Source organism: Papaver somniferum, chromosome 3, assembly GCF_003573695.1.
Source record: "Papaver somniferum cultivar HN1 chromosome 3, ASM357369v1, whole genome shotgun sequence".
In the NCBI taxonomy this organism is placed as follows: Eukaryota; Viridiplantae; Streptophyta; class Magnoliopsida; order Ranunculales; family Papaveraceae; genus Papaver; species Papaver somniferum.
Window position 1 is genome coordinate 77808949 of NC_039360.1, and position 19376 is coordinate 77828324.

A 19376-nucleotide genomic window follows, 5' to 3' on the forward strand; every position below is an offset into this window, starting at 1 on the left:
TGTATCGTCTAAGTGTGTGAGATTGAAAAGTATTGTTATGTTATCCTACATGCTACTGAGACCTTCCTGTGTGTTGTTGTGTGTATATATGTCTTATTGTGTGTGTATATGTAGTCATTTTGTTCAACAGTGCAGTTGATTGTGCAGGTGGATGGTTGCATCGGCCTGGGAATATTGGGAAGGTGGCTGAAGCTTGATTGTAGATACTGCATTTTGTCGGGAGCTGCAGTGCATCAACTTTTGATACTGTTGAACTTTTGAATTACTTAGATACTCTATTTTGGGTTTCAGTTAAACCCTCCAATAGCTAGAGAAATACTTTGGTTTGTTTAAGTTTCTATATTCACTAATCTACAATCTCAGCTACCCCTTTTTGTTGAACTTAACAGCAAATGAACCTTTTATCAAGTCATATTTGACATTTGAGTACTCAGTTTTAGATTAGTATAAGTTTGTATGTATTATAGCTATGGCAGGATACACAACGCCTAAGAAAAGTGGCAACTGGTCGTCTCTGTGACTAAGTCAAATATATTGTCTCTGTTTTGGACAGTATCTTTTCCCTGTATTCTATCCAAACTTGTAGCCAAATCTTCTTTTTCCCTCTTCTCGATCTCCCTACCAGCATTTATCATTGCTATGGTGCCGCAATCTGCCTCTATGCAACCAGTGACGTTGGATACTCGCTGAAAATTCTAGAACTCCACTTCCATACTTGAAAATTTAAGGATACATATAGCCTTCGACCTCTAGTATCTTGAGCGCCAACGGCGAGGATAAGGATACGTATAATCATTGACTTCTAGTATCTTGAGTTGAGCGCCAACGGCGAGGAAGTAAGCTGAAGTCCTCCGACTTTTGCTTTGTCTAGGAGATATGAATTTGGATCAAAAAAAAAGAAGAGGAAAGCTGAAATTTGCTTTTCCTTCTGGTGCAACCAATAACATTCTATTAAACCCCCTCGCTTAATAAGTACTGTACAACATGATGCTGATAAAATTACGGGTAGATATTCATCCAACAGAGATATTTCACGAGCATTCTTTTCTTAAATTTCCTCAAGTACACGCACTAGTAGTAGTATAATGCAATCTTTAACTAATACACAAGACACAACTATTACGGTGTCGTTCTTTTGTAATGTGCACCTTGATCTATCATTGAAACAATCCCACAAAAATCTATCTGGTTTTACAGAGAAGAGACCTGAGTTTTCTCATGGAGCACAAAGAGATTCATAATTTCAGCACAGCCGTTTCGATAGTATCTGAACTGAAGAACCAAAACAAAATAAGTACAACGATTATTAAGTGTCACCAGTGATGTAAGAGGTTTCTAGTTCTGTCTACATCGTAAAGATTTCTGTCTACATCGTCTTTATGGTATCAGAAACAGAGATATCTAGTTCTGGGATAAAAAATTCTGCTAGTGGGGATTCACATTTCCAAAGTTCCCTTGAATAAGATTTATAATATTGTACCAGTGAAACTCAAAGATCATAATCGCGTACTTAGACTTGGAAAGCTCTAATTCTACTATTACTGAAAAAAATTTATGGTTTAGTTGATGGAACAATACGACTTAAATACGACTGAAACCATAAAAGACTATCCAAGTAACCTTACAAGTTCAACAATGACTTTAAATAGTAATACAAATTACTGAAAGAACTGACTTCCATAGGTTGCAAGCCAATTGAGTCTTTCAGTTTCCCCTAGCTGCGTTTTCAGCAAACCAATTGAGTCTTTCAATTCCCTTTTCCGCCAACGTCTTGTAACAGGCCAAAAATTCGCGTGGCTTGTCAGTTATGGTGAACATTGCAGCTCCTGACACAATGCAGTTTGCCCCAGCTGCAGTCACCACCTTGATATTACAAATTCCCACACTACCATCCACCTGCATACACGGAAAGACACATGAACACACAAAAACAACATAGTAACTGAGTCGATAACGCGATGAACTTACCTGTATATCAAGTTTTGGGTACTTCTTCCTCAACGTATGAACCTGGTAGAGTAGCCCAGGAAGTAAAAAATTGGTTATACATGAAGCTTGTTCACAGGATTGCATTGACAAGGAAGATAGAATGACGTCACCTACCTTATCCAACATCTTGTTGGGTGCAATAATCAAAAACAAAGAAAAATCAAATAAGCAAAAGTTATTGATACTTAGCTCCTTTATAATGGAAGTGATTGCTTTGACGAAACGAACAAGCTCCCCGTATCTCCGCAACAGCAACAAGGCAAAACTTTGGAAAATAGAGTGAGTCACGTGTTCAACACGCTGTCCTTAAGACATTAGCGCCCGGCTACACTCAAGAGTGATGCTATAGCCCTCACAGGACGGATATCTCCAGGATAAAACACCCTAATACATCTACTACTAGCATATGTAGTAGATGCTCAACTTGAGCTTGGCAACTCCGAAAAAACCGTTAAGGAAAATCGCGAATGCTTAAAAACCGCTATAAAATATTTTCCCTTAGGGGTCCCTCTAAAATATAGAGCAACCCCTTTCCCATAGATTTTACAAAAGTAGTGAATTTCTTTATATAATTGACAAATACAACTTAAGAAAAAAAACTCCCCGATGTGGGACTAAAAGCTTTATATAGTTTCTTAAAACTACTAAAAATTGGAAACTCCACGATGTGGGACTAAAAAGTTTCATTCACAAAATAAAACAATAAATTATAATTTTTTATTAAAACTTTAAAAATTATGTTTTTATTAATCGTTTTCCAACAATCCCCCACATGAATGAAAACTCAATAAAACATGAAAACACAGATAGATCTTGGTAAATAAACATCCCAACCTCACGATCCAAACAGACTGATCGTGCAAGTGTTGAAATCATACTAGTCATTTCTACGTCCTCTCCCTCACACAAAAGTGTGTTGACCCCAGGGTCATACTATGGATTGCATAAATCATAATAGTATTGAGAGCTTTCATCTTTAATTCTCACATGGTGAGACTATAGGTATCTTTCACCAAAGTGAAAAATCATGAACTAGTGAACCCTTAGTGACCTTTAGGTCCTAAGTTCCAGTAATACCAAAACCATCAAAATGAAAATCACATAAAAAACGCAGGAAATACCATTTTAGGCAGAGGTGTCCATGAGGTCTTGAACCTTTGCTTAGTGAGATATTACCAGAATTACTTGCTAGAGACAGTGAACTATGTCTTGAACTGCTAGCATTTGATGTAATTCGTGATAACAACCACGGGTGATATCTCCAAGATTGCTGCCAAGCTCGTGCCGTTTTGTCCGTTTTGGCCCTGGACGTATCCTGTTTCTCAGAATGCTCTAGAGAATCATCTCATATTCTCACAGGAAGCGACCCACTTCCTCATTCAGATAGGTGAGTTTCCATAAAGAGTGTTACTGCTACACCCCACTTCAATCTTAAATTGAAACTATAGAACTCATTAAGACTTATTAAAAAGTCATCCTCCACATGCAGTCACACTATCACGTCTACACCATAGGGAAGGGACAGAGAATGAAAATCTCTGATAGTGTTTACCTTTACCCACCACAAATTAGTTGTCTCATTCGAAACCTTGATCATGGGATCTCCAGTCAGCAAGGTTGAGTATCCTTCATGGCAAGTTTAATATATGAGCTTAAGCCCCAACCCCCTCGATGCATTTTTAACTATCTCTTTGTACAAACCTTTCGTCAAAGATTGCGCGATATTCTCCTTGGACTTTATCCAATCAATGGAAATAACGCCGATTGAGATTAGTTATTTCTTAGCTTTAACTATTATAGCTTGGCTAACACAATGTATAGATATAGCTGGCACAGGCCTATGACAAAGAGGAATGTCTTCTAAAAATCATCTTAGGCACTCGGCCCCCTCTCATGCTTTATCTAACGCAATACTCTCAGATTCCATAATGAATTGAGCGATATGTTTGTTTGGAAATCTTCCAACAACAAACCCACATGTTAGAGTGAAACCATATCCACTCGTAGACTTAGACTCCTCTGAGTCAACTATCCAGTTTGCATCATAAAGTCCCAAGGACAACAAGATACCTTTCATAAATCAAAAGAGTATTTTAGGTACCATAATACTCTACTCAGTGCATCTGAATTCTCTTGCTCTGGACTACAATTATATCCACTTAACTTACTCACAATATAGGCAATGTCTGGACTCTTACAGTTCATTAAATTCATCAGACATCCTATAACTTTTGAGTATTCAAGTTAAGATACTCCACTACCCTTATTTTTCTTGAGACTACAAGAATAATCGTACGAAGTACAAGCAGGTTTACAATCAGACTGATTGTATCTCTTAAGCACAACTCAACATAATGAGAACGACTAAGACTTATAAATGTTTGATTATCTTCTAATCCTCATCCCTAATATTACATCAAAAGGGCCCAAGTCTTTCAAGTCAATGTTCTCATTCAGTGCATGTTTTTAGTGGAATTGATCACATCTATGTTTGTATCAAGCATATCATCAACATACAAGCATACAATTACACATACATCCTTAACAAGTTACTTGTAGACATACTTGTCAGATTCATTAATTTAAATCCACTATCCATTATCACATGATTAAATTTTCCATGTCACTGTTTACGTGCTTATTTGAAAACCATACAAAGATTTTTCAAATTACAAACTTTGTATTCACAACCTTTCACTACAAAGTCTTCAGGTTGATCTATGTAAATTTCTTTACCTAATTCACGGTTTTAGAAAAAGCTGTCTTAACATCCATCTGATGTATCTCTACGTTCTTTATGGCAGCAATAACAATTAGTATCTCAACGGAAGTAATTTCCGTCACAATTGAATTAGAATCAAGGAAATCTACACCTTCTTTTAGTTTATAGCCTTTAGCTACCAACTTAGCTTAATATTTTTCCACAGTTTCATCTACCTATCGTTTCCTCTTAAAGACTCATTTACATCCCATGGTCTTACAACCTGGAGGTAAACAAGCTGTCTTAACATCCATCTGATGTATCTCTACGTTCTTTATGGCAGCAATAACAATTAGTATCTCAACGGAAGTAATTTCCGTCACAATTGAATTAGAATCAAGGAAATCTACACCTTCTTTTAGTTTATAGCCTTTAGCTACCAACTTAACTTAATATTTTTCCACAGTTTCATCTACCTATCGTTTCTTCTTAAAGACTCATTTACATCCCATGGTCTTACAACCTGGAGGTAAACTAGCAAGCTCCCAAGTCTGGTTCCAACGGACTGAGTCCATTTCACTAAATGAAGCTTCTTACCAGAATGGGGTTTCAGTAGATATTAAGGATTCTTTACAAGTCTGTGGCTCAGACTAAGCTAGGCATGTTATGAAGTCGGTTTCATAAGAAGTCTCAAGTCTAATTATTTTACTTCTCTTAGGCTCAACATCAACTTCATCTTCCTTTAAAATAAGTTCTGACTATTTGAAGATAAATCTAGGGGATCAACAACACATCTCTAATGAGGTACAGGTTTAGAATAAACATGTTCAAAGAACTCAGCATCCCTAGATTCCGTAATAATATTCACACCAATGTCAGAAAAAATCAGAACACACAACCAAAAATCTATTTGTAGAAGTATACTCAATATACCCTATACGAAAACACAATCAACATTTTTGGTTTCAATCTAGTTCTTTTAGGAAGAGGAATTACAATCTTAGTCAAACTCCCCCACACTTTGACACATTCATAAGAAGGTCATCTACCGTTCCATAAACCATATGGAGTTTCATCTGATTCTTAAAAGGGTACTTTATTCAGGATATACTAGTTAAGAGGACTGCCTCCCCCCACAAGGCCGCAGGTAATCCTGAACTAATCAACATGGAAATTATCATCTCCTTAAGGATACAGTTGTTATGTTCAAGGCTTCTAATTGGTTTCCAACTTCAAGTTTATACATCTTAAGGCTTCTAAGGCGTCATCCTTATCCTAAGCAAGTATACAAGATAGTACCTCGTACAATCATCTACGGAAGTTATAACCATCTTTTACCACAGTGATTTTGGGTTGAACTCATGTCAACTAGGCCTAACTGAATTAATTTTAAAGGCTTATAATTACTCTGAACATTTGTGCTAAAAGATTTTATAGCATATTTTGATTCTTCACAGATTTCACTTTTGTGTTCAAAATCCAAACTAAATTTGGGTACGAAGCCTATGCTAGCCAGTTAAGCATTGACTTATAAGTTTACGGTTCCAAGTCTACCACGTAAAACAATCAATCACACAAAGATATCACAAGAATCAATTACGTTCACATCATCAGTTTTTCCGTTAAGCTTATATAAACCCAAAGTCCTATAACTCTTGCTTAAAAAATCACTGCCTAGTTACAACAAGTTTTCCAGATTCAATTAAGATCTTAAATATTTTTCCATCTACAACAGAACAAGATACAAGATTTTCGCATATGCTCGGAACATGAAAACTTCATTCAATGTGAGAATATTACAGGTATGAGCTTCTGCTCGACCTTTTCCTTTTATGCAACCTCTATTGCATATGAGTTACTCAATAAGAGTTTCTCGACATCCCCTATCCTATGATAGGAGGTGAACAGGTCTCTGTTTCAACAAACATTCTTGGTGGCTCCAGAGTCCACCTACTGGTCTCTCACATTGGTTATTAAAATAACTTCCGACATCACGCCACCAAACTCGTTCTAGTTTGTTTCAACTAAATTAGCATTAACTTTCTACTTATTAAGGTTTTTATGTTGTCTACAATTTACTGCCGCGTGGCCAGGAATTTTACAAACATAACACTCACCCTTAACTAAAGTAATTCTGGACTCAGGTTTACGAAATATACCTTTATCATGAAGACCATGCTTATAGTTGCGTTCGATGTTCTCACCTTTGCCATCTTTGGAAGATTTGTTTCCAACCACATGCGGCTATTAGCCATGTCCGTCGGAGATGACACCTTTATTCACAAATCACAATTCCAAATCAGAAAGTAAAATATGAATTTTGAAGATAACATCTATATATACAAACTTCGTTTGAATCAGCGTTTCAAAAAACTCATGGTTACCCCACAAAAATTAATTTAGTTAACAACAATTTTCTGCTCGTCAGAATTTTTCAGAAACGTTTTTCTGTTTTGTAAAATATCAAAAAAATACTTTTACAACTCCAAAAATTCTGAAATTTTACGCGGGTAACTATCAGGATGTTTACTACGTTGTGTAAAAAGGGTTCATCGAAATTCCTTCTAGATTAAAAAATAAAATTGAAACTCTACAGCTGACCAGAAATTCGTTTTTGTTTTTTCACTCCACAATTAACATCCATGATTCACAAACCAATCAATCGTTTTCGATTATTACAAAGGATAATGTCTTAAGATTGTTGGTTGCAATAATCAAAAACAAAGAAAAATCAAATAAGCAAAAGTTATTGATACTTAGCTCCTTTATAATGGAAGTGATTGCTTTGACGAAACGAACAAGCTCCCCGTATCTCCGCAACAGCAACAAGGCAAAACTTTGGAAAATAGAGTGAGTCACGTGTTCAACACGCTGTCCTTAAGACATTAGCGCCCGGCTACACTCAAGAGTGATGCTATAGCCCTCACAGGACGGATATCTCCAGGATAAAACACCCTAATACACCTACTACTAGCATATGTAGTAGATGCTCAACTTGAGCTTGGCAACTCCGAAAAAACCGTTAAGGAAAATCGCGAATGCTTAAAAACCGCTATAAAATATTTTCCCTTAGGGGTCCCTCTAAAATATAGAGCAACCCCTTTCCCATAGATTTTACAAAAGTAGTGAATTTCTTTATATAATTGACAAATACAACTTAAGAAGAAAAACTCCCCGATGTGGGACTAAAAGGTTTATATAGTTTCTTAAAACTACTAAAAATTGGAAACTCCACGATGTGGGACTAAAAAGTTTCATTCACAAAATAAAACAATAAATTATAATTTTTTATTAAAACTTTAAAAAATTATTTTTTTTATTAATCTTTTTCCAACAATCCCCCACATGAATGAAAACTCAATAAAACATGAAAACACAGATAGATCTTGGTAAATAAACATCCCAACCTCACGATCCAAACAGACTGATCGTGCAAGTGTTGAAATCATACTAGTCATTTCTACGTCCTCTCCCTCACACAAAAGTGTGTTGACCCCAGGGTCATACTATGGATTGCATAAATCATAATAGTATTGAGAGCTTTCATCTTTAGTTCTCACATGGTGAGACTATAGGTATCTTTCACCAAAGTGAAAAAGCATGAACTAGTGAACCCTTAGTGACCTTTAGGTCCTAAGTTCCAGTAATACCAAAAGCATCAAAATGAAAATCACATAAAAAAACGCAGGAAATACCATTTTAGGCAGAGGTGTCCATGAGGTCTTGAACCTTTGCTTAGTGAGATATTACCAGAATTACTTGCTAGAGACAGTGAACTATGTCTTGAACTACTAGCATTTGATGTAATTCGTGATAACAACCACGGGTGATATCTCCAAGATTGCTGCCAAGCTCGTGCCGTTTTGTCCGTTTTGGCCCTGGACGTATCCTGTTTCTCAGAATGCTCTAGAGAATCAGCTCATATTCTCACAGGAAGCGACCCACTTCCTCATTCAGATAGGTGAGTTTCCATAAAGAGTGTTACTGCTACACCCTACTTCAATCTTAAATTGAAACTATAGAACTCATTAAGACTTATTAAAAAGTCATCCTCCACATGCAGTCACACTATCACGTCTACACCATAGGGAAGGGACATAAAATGAAAATCTCTGATACTGTTTACCTTTACCCACCACAAATTAGTTGTCTCATTCGAAACCTTGATCATGGGATCTCCAGTCAGCAAGGTTGAGTATCCTTCATGGCAAGTTTAATATATGAGCTTAAGCCCCAACCCCCTCGATGCATTTTTAACTATCTCTTTGTACAAACCTTTCGTCAAAGATTGCGCAGCAAGCTCCCAAGTCTGGTTCCAACGGACTGAGTCCATTTCACTAAATGAAGCTTCTTACAAGAATGGGGTTTCAGTAGATATCAAGGCTTCTTTACAAGTCTGTGGCTCGGACTAAGCTAGGCATGTTATGAAGTCGGTTTCATAAGAAGTCTCAAGTCTAATTATTTTACTTCTCTTAGGCTCAACATCAACTTCATCTTCCTTTAAAATAAGTTCTGACTATTTGAAAATAAATCTAGGGGATCAACAACACATCTCTAATGAGGTACAGGTTTAGAATAAACATGTTCAAAGAACTCAGCATCCCTAGATTCCGTAATAATATTCACACCAATGTCAGAAAAAATCAGAACACACAACCAAAAATCTATTTGTAGAAGTATACTCAATATACCCTATACGAAAACACAATCAACATTTTTGGTTTCAATCTAGTTCTTTTAGGAAGAGGAATTACAATCTTAGTCAAACTCCCCCACACTTTGACACATTCATAAGAAGGTCATCTACCGTTCCATAAACCATATGGAGTTTCATCTGATTCTTAAAAGGGTACTTTATTCAGGATATACTAGTTAAGAGGACTGCCTCCCCCCACAAGGCCGCAGGTAATCCTGAACTAATCAACATGGAAATTATCATCTCCTTAAGGATACAGTTGTTATGTTCAAGGCTTCTAATTGGTTTCCAACTTCAAGTTTATACATCTTAAGGCTTCTAAGGCGTCATCCTTATCCTAAGCAAGTATACAAGATAGTACCTCGTACAATCATCTACGGAAGTTATAACCATCTTTTACCACAGTGATTTTGGGTTGAACTCATGTCAACTAGGCCTAACTGAATTAATTTTAAAGGCTTATAATTACTCTGAACATTTGTGCTAAAAGATTTTATAGCATATTTTGATTCTTCACAGATTTCACTTTTGTGTTCAAAATCCAAACTAAATTTGGGTACGAAGCCTATGCTAGCCAGTTAAGCATTGACTTATAAGTTTACGGTTCCAAGTCTACCACGTAAAACAATCAATCACACAAAGATATCACAAGAATCAATTACGTTCACATCATCAGTTTTTCCGTTAAGCTTATATAAACCCAAAGTCCTATAACTCTTGCTTAAAAAATCACTGCCTAGTTACAACAAGTTTTCCAGATTCAATTAAGATCTTAAATATTTTTCCATCTACAACAGAACAAGATACAAGATTTTCGCATATGCTCGGAACATGAAAACTTCATTCAATGTGAGAATATTACAGGTATGAGCTTCTGCTCGACCTTTTCCTTTTATGCAACCTCTATTGCATATGAGTTACTCAATAAGAGTTTCTCGACATCCCCTATCCTATGATAGGAGGTGAACAGGTCTCTGTTTCAACAAACATTCTTGGTGGCTCCAGAGTCCACCTACTGGTCTCTCACATTGGTTATTAAAATAACTTCCGACATCACGCCACCAAACTCGTTCTAGTTTGTTTCAACTAAATTAGCATTAACTTTCTACTTATTAAGGTTTTTATGTTGTCTACAATTTACTGCCGCGTGGCCAGGAATTTTACAAACATAACACTCACCCTTAACTAAAGTAATTCTGGACTCAGGTTTACGAAATATACCTTTATCATGAAGACCATGCTTATAGTTGCGTTCGATGTTCTCACCTTTGCCATCTTTGGAAGATTTGTTTCCAACCACATGCGGCTATTAGCCATGTCCGTCGGAGATGACACCTTTATTCACAAATCACAATTCCAAATCAGAAAGTAAAATATGAATTTTGAAGATAACATCTATATATACAAACTTCGTTTGAATCAGCGTTTCAAAAAACTCATGGTTACCCCACAAAAATTAATTTAGTTAACAACAATTTTCTGCTCGTCAGAATTTTTCAGAAACGTTTTTCTGTTTTGTAAAATATCAAAAAAATACTTTTACAACTCCAAAAATTCTGAAATTTTACGCGGGTAACTATCAGGATGTTTACTACGTTGTGTAAAAAGGGTTCATCGAAATTCCTTCTAGATTAAAAAATAAAATTGAAACTCTACAGCTGACCAGAAATTCGTTTTTGTTTTTTCACTCCACAATTAACATCCATGATTCACAAACCAATCAATCGTTTTCGATTATTACAAAGGATAATGTCTTAAGATTGTTGGTTGCAATAATCAAAAACAAAGAAAAATCAAATAAGCAAAAGTTATTGATACTTAGCTCCTTTATAATGGAAGTGATTGCTTTGACGAAACGAACAAGCTCCCCGTATCTCCGCAACAGCAACAAGGCAAAACTTTGGAAAATAGAGTGAGTCACGTGTTCAACACGCTGTCCTTAAGACATTAGCGCCCGGCTACACTCAAGAGTGATGCTATAGCCCTCACAGGACGGATATCTCCAGGATAAAACACCCTAATACACCTACTACTAGCATATGTAGTAGATGCTCAACTTGAGCTTGGCAACTCCGAAAAAACCGTTAAGGAAAATCGCGAATGCTTAAAAACCGCTATAAAATATTTTCCCTTAGGGGTCCCTCTAAAATATAGAGCAACCCCTTTCCCATAGATTTTACAAAAGTAGTGAATTTCTTTATATAATTGACAAATACAACTTAAGAAGAAAAACTCCCCGATGTGGGACTAAAAGCTTTATATAGTTTCTTAAAACTACTAAAAATTGGAAACTCCACGATGTGGGACTAAAAAGTTTCATTCACAAAATAAAACAATAAAATATAATTTTTTATTAAAACTTTAAAAAATTATTTTTTTATTAATCGTTTTCCAACAATCCCCCACATGAATGAAAACTCAATAAAACATGAAAACACAGATAGATCTTGGTAAATAAACATCCCAACCTCACGATCCAAACAGACTGATCGTGCAAGTGTTGAAATCATACTAGTCATTTCTACGTCCTCTCCCTCACACAAAAGTGTGTTGACCCCAGGGTCATACTATGGATTGCATAAATCATAATAGTATTGAGAGCTTTCATCTTTAATTCTCACATGGTGAGACTATAGGTATCTTTCACCAAAGTGAAAAAGCATGAACTAGTGAACCCTTAGTGACCTTTAGGTCCTAAGTTCCAGTAATACCAAAACCATCAAAATGAAAATCACATAAAAAACGCAGGAAATACCATTTTAGGCAGAGGTGTCCATGAGGTCTTGAACCTTTGCTTAGTGAGATATTACCAGAATTACTTGCTAGAGACAGTGAACTATGTCTTGAACTGCTAGCATTTGATGTAATTCGTGATAACAACCACGGGTGATATCTCCAAGATTGCTGCCAAGCTCGTGCCGTTTTGTCCGTTTTGGCCCTGGACGTATCCTGTTTCTCAGAATGCTCCAGAGAATCAGCTCATATTCTCACAGGAAGCGACCCACTTCCTCATTCAGATAGGTGAGTTTCCATAAAGAGTGTTACTGCTACACCCCACTTCAATCTTAAATTGAAACTATAGAACTCATTAAGACTTATTAAAAATTCATCCTCCACATGCAGTCACACTATCACGTCTACACCATAGGGAAGGGACAGAGAATGAAAAATCTCTGATAGTGTTTACCTTTACCCACCACAAATTAGTTGTCTCATTCGAAACCTTGATCATGGGATCTCCAGTCAGCAAGGTTGAGTATCCTTCATGGCAAGTTTAATATATGAGCTTAAGCCCCAACCCCCTCGATGCATTTTTAACTATCTCTTTGTACAAACCTTTCGTCAAAGATTGCGCGATATTCTCCTTGGACTTTATCCAATCAATGGAAATAACGCCGATTGAGATTAGTTATTTCTTAGCTTTAACTATTATAGCTTGGCTAACACAATGTATAGATATAGCTGGCACAGGCCTATGCCAAAGAGGAATGTCTTCTAAAAATCATCTTAGGCACTCGGCCCCCTCTCATGCTTTATCTAACGCAATACTCTCAGATTCCATAATGAATTGAGCGATATGTTTGTTTGGAAATCTTCCAACAACAAACCCACATGTTAGAGTGAAACCATATCCACTCGTAGACTTAGACTCCTCTGAGTCAACTATCCAGTTTGCATCATAAAGTCCCAAGGACAACAAGATACCTTTCATAAATCAAAAGAGTATTTTAGGTACCATAATACTCTACTCAATGCATCTGAATTCTCTTGCTCTGGACTACAATTATATCCACTTAACTTACTCATAATATAGGCAATGTCTGGACTCTTACAGTTCATTAAATTCATCAGACATCCTATAAGTTTTGAGTATTCAAGTTAAGATACTCCACTACCCTTATTTTTCTTGAGACTACAAGAATAATCGTACGAAGTACAAGCAGGTTTACAATCAGACTGATTGTATCTCTTAAGCACAACTCAACATAATGAGAACGACTAAGACTTATAAATGTTTGATTATCTTCTAATCCTCATCCCTAAGATTACATCAAAAGGGACCAAGTCTTTCAAGTCAATGTTCTCATTCAGTGCATGTTTTTAGTGGAATTGATCACATCTATGTTTGTATCAAGCATATCATCAACATACAAGCATACAATTACACAGACATCCTTAACAAGTTACTTGTAAACATACTTGTCAGATTCATTAATTTAAATCCACTATCCATTATCACATGATTAAATTTTCCATGTCACTGTTTACGTGCTTATTTGAAAACCATACAAAGATTTTTCAAATTACAAACTTTGTATTCACAACCTTTCACTACAAAGTCTTCAGGTTGATCTATGTAAATTTCTTTACCTAATTCACGGTTTTAGAAAAAGCTGTCTTAACATCCATTTGATGTATCTCTACGTTCTTTATGGCAGCAATAACAATTAGTATCTCAACGGAAGTAATTTCCGTCACAATTGAATTAGAATCAAGGAAATCTACACCTTCTTTTAGTTTATAGCCTTTAGCTACCAACTTAGCTTAATATTTTTCCACAGTTTCATCTACCTATCGTTTCCTCTTAAAGACTCATTTACATCCCATGGTCTTACAACCTGGAGGTAAACTAGCAAGCTCCCAAGTCTGGTTCCAACGGACTGAGTCACTACGGGAAAAATATACATCTACAACTGGAGATTTACAACTCTTCGCTAAACATCGTAGAAAGTCATATGTTTTACAACTGGTTTCAAAGGAAGAGTTGTCGTATATCATCACTGCCAACCCTTAGAAACAAGGGGTTGCGCTAAGAAAACAAACGACAACTCCTTAAGCAAAAACGTTGTGACGACATTTAGCTATAACAACTCTGTTCCATAAAGGTAGTGACTAAGCCTATCACAATTTTCACAAGAGTTGTTGAAGAACACCAAAATATGATGATGAAAAATAGTGTTAGAGGGGAGATTCGAACATGAACCTACTGCATGGAAGTCTGGCTCATCAACCATCCTTACAGTTCACAAGTTTTGTTTATTTTTTCTTTTTTTTTTTTAATAAAAACGTATAACAACACTTATAAGTGTTGTTGAAGTAAAAATATAGAATGTTGGAAAAAATGAGATTAGAAGGGAGATTCGAACATGAATCTACTGCATGGAAGTCTAGCTCATCAACCATCCTTACCGTTCACAAGTTTTGGTTGTTTTTTTTTCTTAATAAAAATGCATAACAACACTTATAAGTGTTGTTAAAGTAAAAATATAGAACGTTGGAAGAAATGAGGATGGGGGGATTTGATCCTCAGCCTCCTGCATGAAAGTCTACACCACTAACCATTCCTACACTATCACAAGTTCTGTCAAGTTTGTGGTTCTTTAATATACTAATTTTAAGATAACCCTTTATAAGAGTTGTGAAACAAAATATAATGTCAAAAAAAATGCTCAGGTGACTAAGCCACAAAATATTCTGAAGGAATCTTACTTGTAAATGGATGGATTCGTCGTTCTTACCAAGTTTCCGACTTAGAGTAGTCCACTCACGGCCAGGTTTCGATCTCGGAGCCTGGTTTGCATACAATATGGAGAAATAGGGTTTGTTTAAGGTTTCGTAGAATATTCCGAAGGAATCTTACCTGTAAATTGATGGATTCGTCGTTCTTACCAAGTTTCTGACTTGGAGTAGTCAACTCGCAGCCAGGTTTCTATCTCCGAGCCTGGTTTGCATCCAATATTCATAAACAGGGTTTTTTTTAAGGTTTCGTAGAATATTCCGAAAGAATATTACCTGTAAATGAATTGGTCGTTCGTAACAAGTTTCTGACTTAGAGTAGTCCACTCCTGGCCAGGTTTCGATCTCGGAGCCTGGTATGCATACAATATGCAGAAATATGGTTTGTTTAAGGTTTCGTAGAATATTCCGAAGGAATATTATCTGTAAATGGATGAATTCGTCGTTCTTACCAAGTTTCTGACTTATAGTAGTCTACTCCCTGCCAGGTTTCGATCTCGGAGTCTGGTTTGCATACAATATGCAGAAATACGGTTTGTTTAAGGTTTCGTAGAATATTACGAATGAATCCTACCTGTAAATAGATGGATTTGTCGTTCTTACCAAGTTTCTGACTTATAGTAGTCAACTCACGGCCAGGTTTCGATCTCGGATCCTGGTATGCATACAATATGCAGAAATAGGGTTTGTTTAAGGTTTCGTAGAATATTTCGATGGAATCTTACCTGTAAATCGATGGATTCGTCGTTCTTACCAAGTTTCTGACTTAGTAGTCCACTCGCGACCAGGTTTCGATCTTGGAGCCTGGTTTGCATCGAATATGCATAAATAGGGTTTGTTTAAGGTTTCATAGAATATTCCGAAGGAACCTTACCTGTAAATGGATGGATTCATCGTTCTTACCAAGTTTCTGACTTATAGTAGTCCACTCCCGGCCAGATTTCGATCTCGGAGCCTGGTTTGCATACAATATGGAGAAATATGGTTTGTTTAAGGTTTCGTAGAATACTCCCAAGGAATCTTACCTGTAAATGGATGGATTCGTCGTTCTTACCAAGTTTCTGACTTAGAGTAGTCCACTCGCTGCCAGGTTTCGATCTCGGAGCCTTGTATGCATACAATATGTAGAAATAAGGTTTGTTTAAGGTTTCGTAGAATATTCCGAAGGAATCTTACCTGTAAATCGATGGATTCATCGTTCTTACCAAGTTTCTGACTTAGAGTAGTCCACTCGCTGCCAGGTTTCGATCTCGGAGCCTTGTATGCATACAATATGTAGAAATAAGGTTTGTTTAAGGTTTCGTAGAATATTCCGAAGGAATCTTACCTGTAAATCGATGGATTCGTCGTTCTTACCAAGTTTCTGACTTAGAGTAGTCCACTCGCTGCCAGGTTTCGATCTAGGAGTCTGGTTTGCATCCAATGTGTAGAAATAGGGTTTGTTTAAGGTTTCGTAGAATATTCCGAAGGAATCTTACCTGTAAATGGATGGATTCATCGTTCTTACCAAGTTTTGTGTGTGTTTAAGTATTCGTAGAATATTTCCATGGAATCTTACCAGTAAAATGGTTGGATTCATCGTTTTTGTGGACTTTCAGACTTCTTGTTCATAGTTTGTAAGTCGTTATACCGAACTTGAAGTTTGGATCGACACTGAGCTTCATATTCATCAATTTCGATGATGTATCATGCTAATTTTGAAGTCAGAACCCTCTCAGAGCTTCGTGGTTCATAGATTATAGGCCATTATACGAAGTTTGAAGTTCGAATCGACATTGAGCTTCATATTTATCGATTTTGATGATGTATCATGCTAAGTTTGAAGTCAGAACCCTCTCAGAGCTTCTTGGTTCATAGTTTGTATGTCGTTATACCACATTTGAAGTTTGAATCGACATTGAGCTTCATTTTTATCGATTTCAATGATATATCATGCTATTAATGTGAACTAAAGCTACTTCATGACATGTATGACTAGTCAAAATTACTTCATGACCTATGTAACTAGTCGAAATTCAAACCGGAAGCACAAAGAGAAAGCACAAAAGCACAAAGAAACACACCAATTATCGGATTGATTTCTTATTTTTTCAACTTTAATCTTATACATTTTTTGGATTTTTTTATATCAAAATGTCGATAAGAATGTGCTACATTTATTCATATTTTTTTTGGATTTTTTTCGTATCGAAGGTTGATAATCAAACCGAATACATGAGCTCGTATTAGCACAAAATGAAACACATACTTCTCAATCCGCATGAGCATCCTAAATACAATCTCAACCGTAAAGATCTTTTCTTAATCCGTATGAGCATCTCAAATACTATCTCAACCGTCCACCATTTTCATTCGGATTCACTATTTTCTTCTTTCTTTTTTTTCCGAAGCATAACCCTCCTTCAACCACTCGAACCCAATTCCTATCTGTTTTTCTCTCAATCACCACCGCTGAAGAACACCTCTACTCCGCAGATGACGGCGGCGCTCCATCACCACCGCTGCTCTTCTCTCGACCCCTCTTATTCATCATCTTCTCTCAATCTCTCTCTTTAAGTCCCCCTTTCTCTCATCCGCAAAAATCAATAGTAGCATCTCATCAAATCCAGATCTGAACCAAATTCTAATCAACCCCATCACTGATTCAAGTTACACAAAACCAAATTTCTTCTCGGTAACAATCAACGGCGGCCCTAACTCAAGTTTCCTTCAAATATTCATCACATAACTCAATTCTTCCATCTCTAGAAGTTATCGATTCTGTTAGGAAAAAATTGTTGGAGATGAACAAAAGAGAATGGTTCAGATTTAGGGTTTTCTATTGAATCCGAGAAGAAATTGAGCTTAGCAGAGGCATGGTGATTATAATAGGTTTGAGATGAGAGCGGTGATAAGCACGAAAGCACAAGATTATGGATCAAGACGAAGATGCAAGAGATGTAAGTAAGATGGAGAGATGAAAATGGAGGATTTAAAAGATGGGTTTGTTGCTGATTGAGATGTTCATCTCTTCATCCCACTCCTAACATCATCTTATTCAGTATGAGAAAACATGTTGGACTCAACCAATTTCTAACTCACCACCGATCCTTTATTACTCTTCCTCCGCTCAGAGTTTCTGCAGCAGCATCTGTACAAGAAGAAGCATCTCCTGTCTCTCCTGGTAATCTCAACACTGTGCTTTTATTTAATTGTTTTGATCTCTGAATACGAATTGAATTTGAATTTTTGGAGATAAGTTAAAGTGTTGTTGTTTTGGTTGTACAGATACATATGGGGGTGTGGAAAATTTGGTGATTATAGGTTCTGGTCCAGCTGGATATACTGCTGGGATTTATGCAGATCGTGCCAATTTGAAACATGTTGTGTTTGAAGGGTATCAAGTTGGGGGTGTTCCTGGTGGACAGTTGATGACTACCACTGAAGTCGAGAATTTTCCAGGGTTTCCTGATGGAATTACTGGTCCAGATTTGATAGATAAGTAAGTAGACTCAAGTATAGAATGTTGGATTTGTTTGCTGATGGATAAGTAAGTAGACTCAATATAGAATGTCCATTTAAAATTTATAGCCATTTCGGAGTCCTTAAAATTGAGCCTCCCACGCATTTCAGAAAATTGAGTCTTTTCTTCTATTTTAATTTTTTGCAGATACCTTGAGGATGTTCTGTATTGGATTCACCAAGAGGCGAGAGAAACAGGTCAAGAGAACCTGTAATGCTCACTCTAGCCAGATCCGACAAGTGGAGTTATATATTTCAATTTCAATGTTTTCTTATATTTTTCATGTTATTCATTTGTGTAAATAGGTAACATCTGTACTTTGTTTTGTCAGATTCGTCGCAAGATGGTTGAAGCCATGGTAAACCAGGCCTCCTCGTGTGATCTTAAAGAGTTGGTGGCAAAATTCATACCTGAAATGATTGGAAAGGAGATTGAGAAGGATACATCAAGCATTTATCTATTGCAGAATGTGTTTATTAGGAAGGTCAAGATCTTGAAGGCTCTAAGGTTTGATCTTGGAAAGTTGACGAAGGTATATCTCACTATTGTTTTATGCTTTCTTAGAAGACGCTTTAACTTAAATCTTTACGTGATTTATGGTATTTTTGGAGTGGTTGTTTAAGTTTCCGTACGATGAACTTTTTTTTAGCACATATATATTATCTGGAAGTTTAGAAAATTTGAAGTTGTGAAAGAATAGACGGCCTCGTAACCTTGTAGAGAGCTTTCTGAATAATTATTTGAAAGTATCCAGCAAAATAGAAGTCTACGGAATGCACCTGAAGTTTAAAACTTCAGTTCTCACTTTGAACTCTTTGTGAAAGGTTGCAAAGCAAAGCTGATGTGTATGCGGTAATTGTTTTATTTTCTAGGTTCATGGTGACTACTCTGAGGATGTTGGTGTGAAGGTGGATAGGCCTGCTGAGGAAACAGTACCAGAGGCTGAGACTGAAGTTGTTGGAGCTTAGGTT

The 19376-nt window shown here is 36.5% G+C and overlaps 2 protein-coding genes across 2 annotated transcripts; one reads left to right on the forward strand and one right to left on the reverse strand.

The window, feature by feature from the left end:
• Positions 1-1637: 1637 nt before the first annotated feature.
• LOC113359655 (ribulose-phosphate 3-epimerase, cytoplasmic isoform-like) lies at positions 1638-2115 on the reverse strand. The gene is made up of 3 exons (XM_026603248.1): positions 2104-2115; positions 1969-2010; positions 1638-1896 (listed from the first exon to the last, which is right to left on the reverse strand). Exons 1-3 carry the CDS (start codon positions 2113-2115, stop codon positions 1705-1707), a joined length of 246 nt encoding a protein of 81 aa, XP_026459033.1. The 3' UTR covers positions 1638-1704.
• Positions 2116-17945: 15830 nt separating this feature from the next.
• Positions 17946-19373, forward strand: LOC113359656 (40S ribosomal protein S3a-like). The gene is made up of 5 exons (XM_026603249.1): positions 17946-18066; positions 18171-18365; positions 18553-18644; positions 18737-18937; positions 19278-19373. Exons 1-5 carry the CDS (start codon positions 17946-17948, stop codon positions 19371-19373), a joined length of 705 nt encoding a protein of 234 aa, XP_026459034.1.
• The last annotated feature ends 3 nt before the right edge of the window (positions 19374-19376 follow it).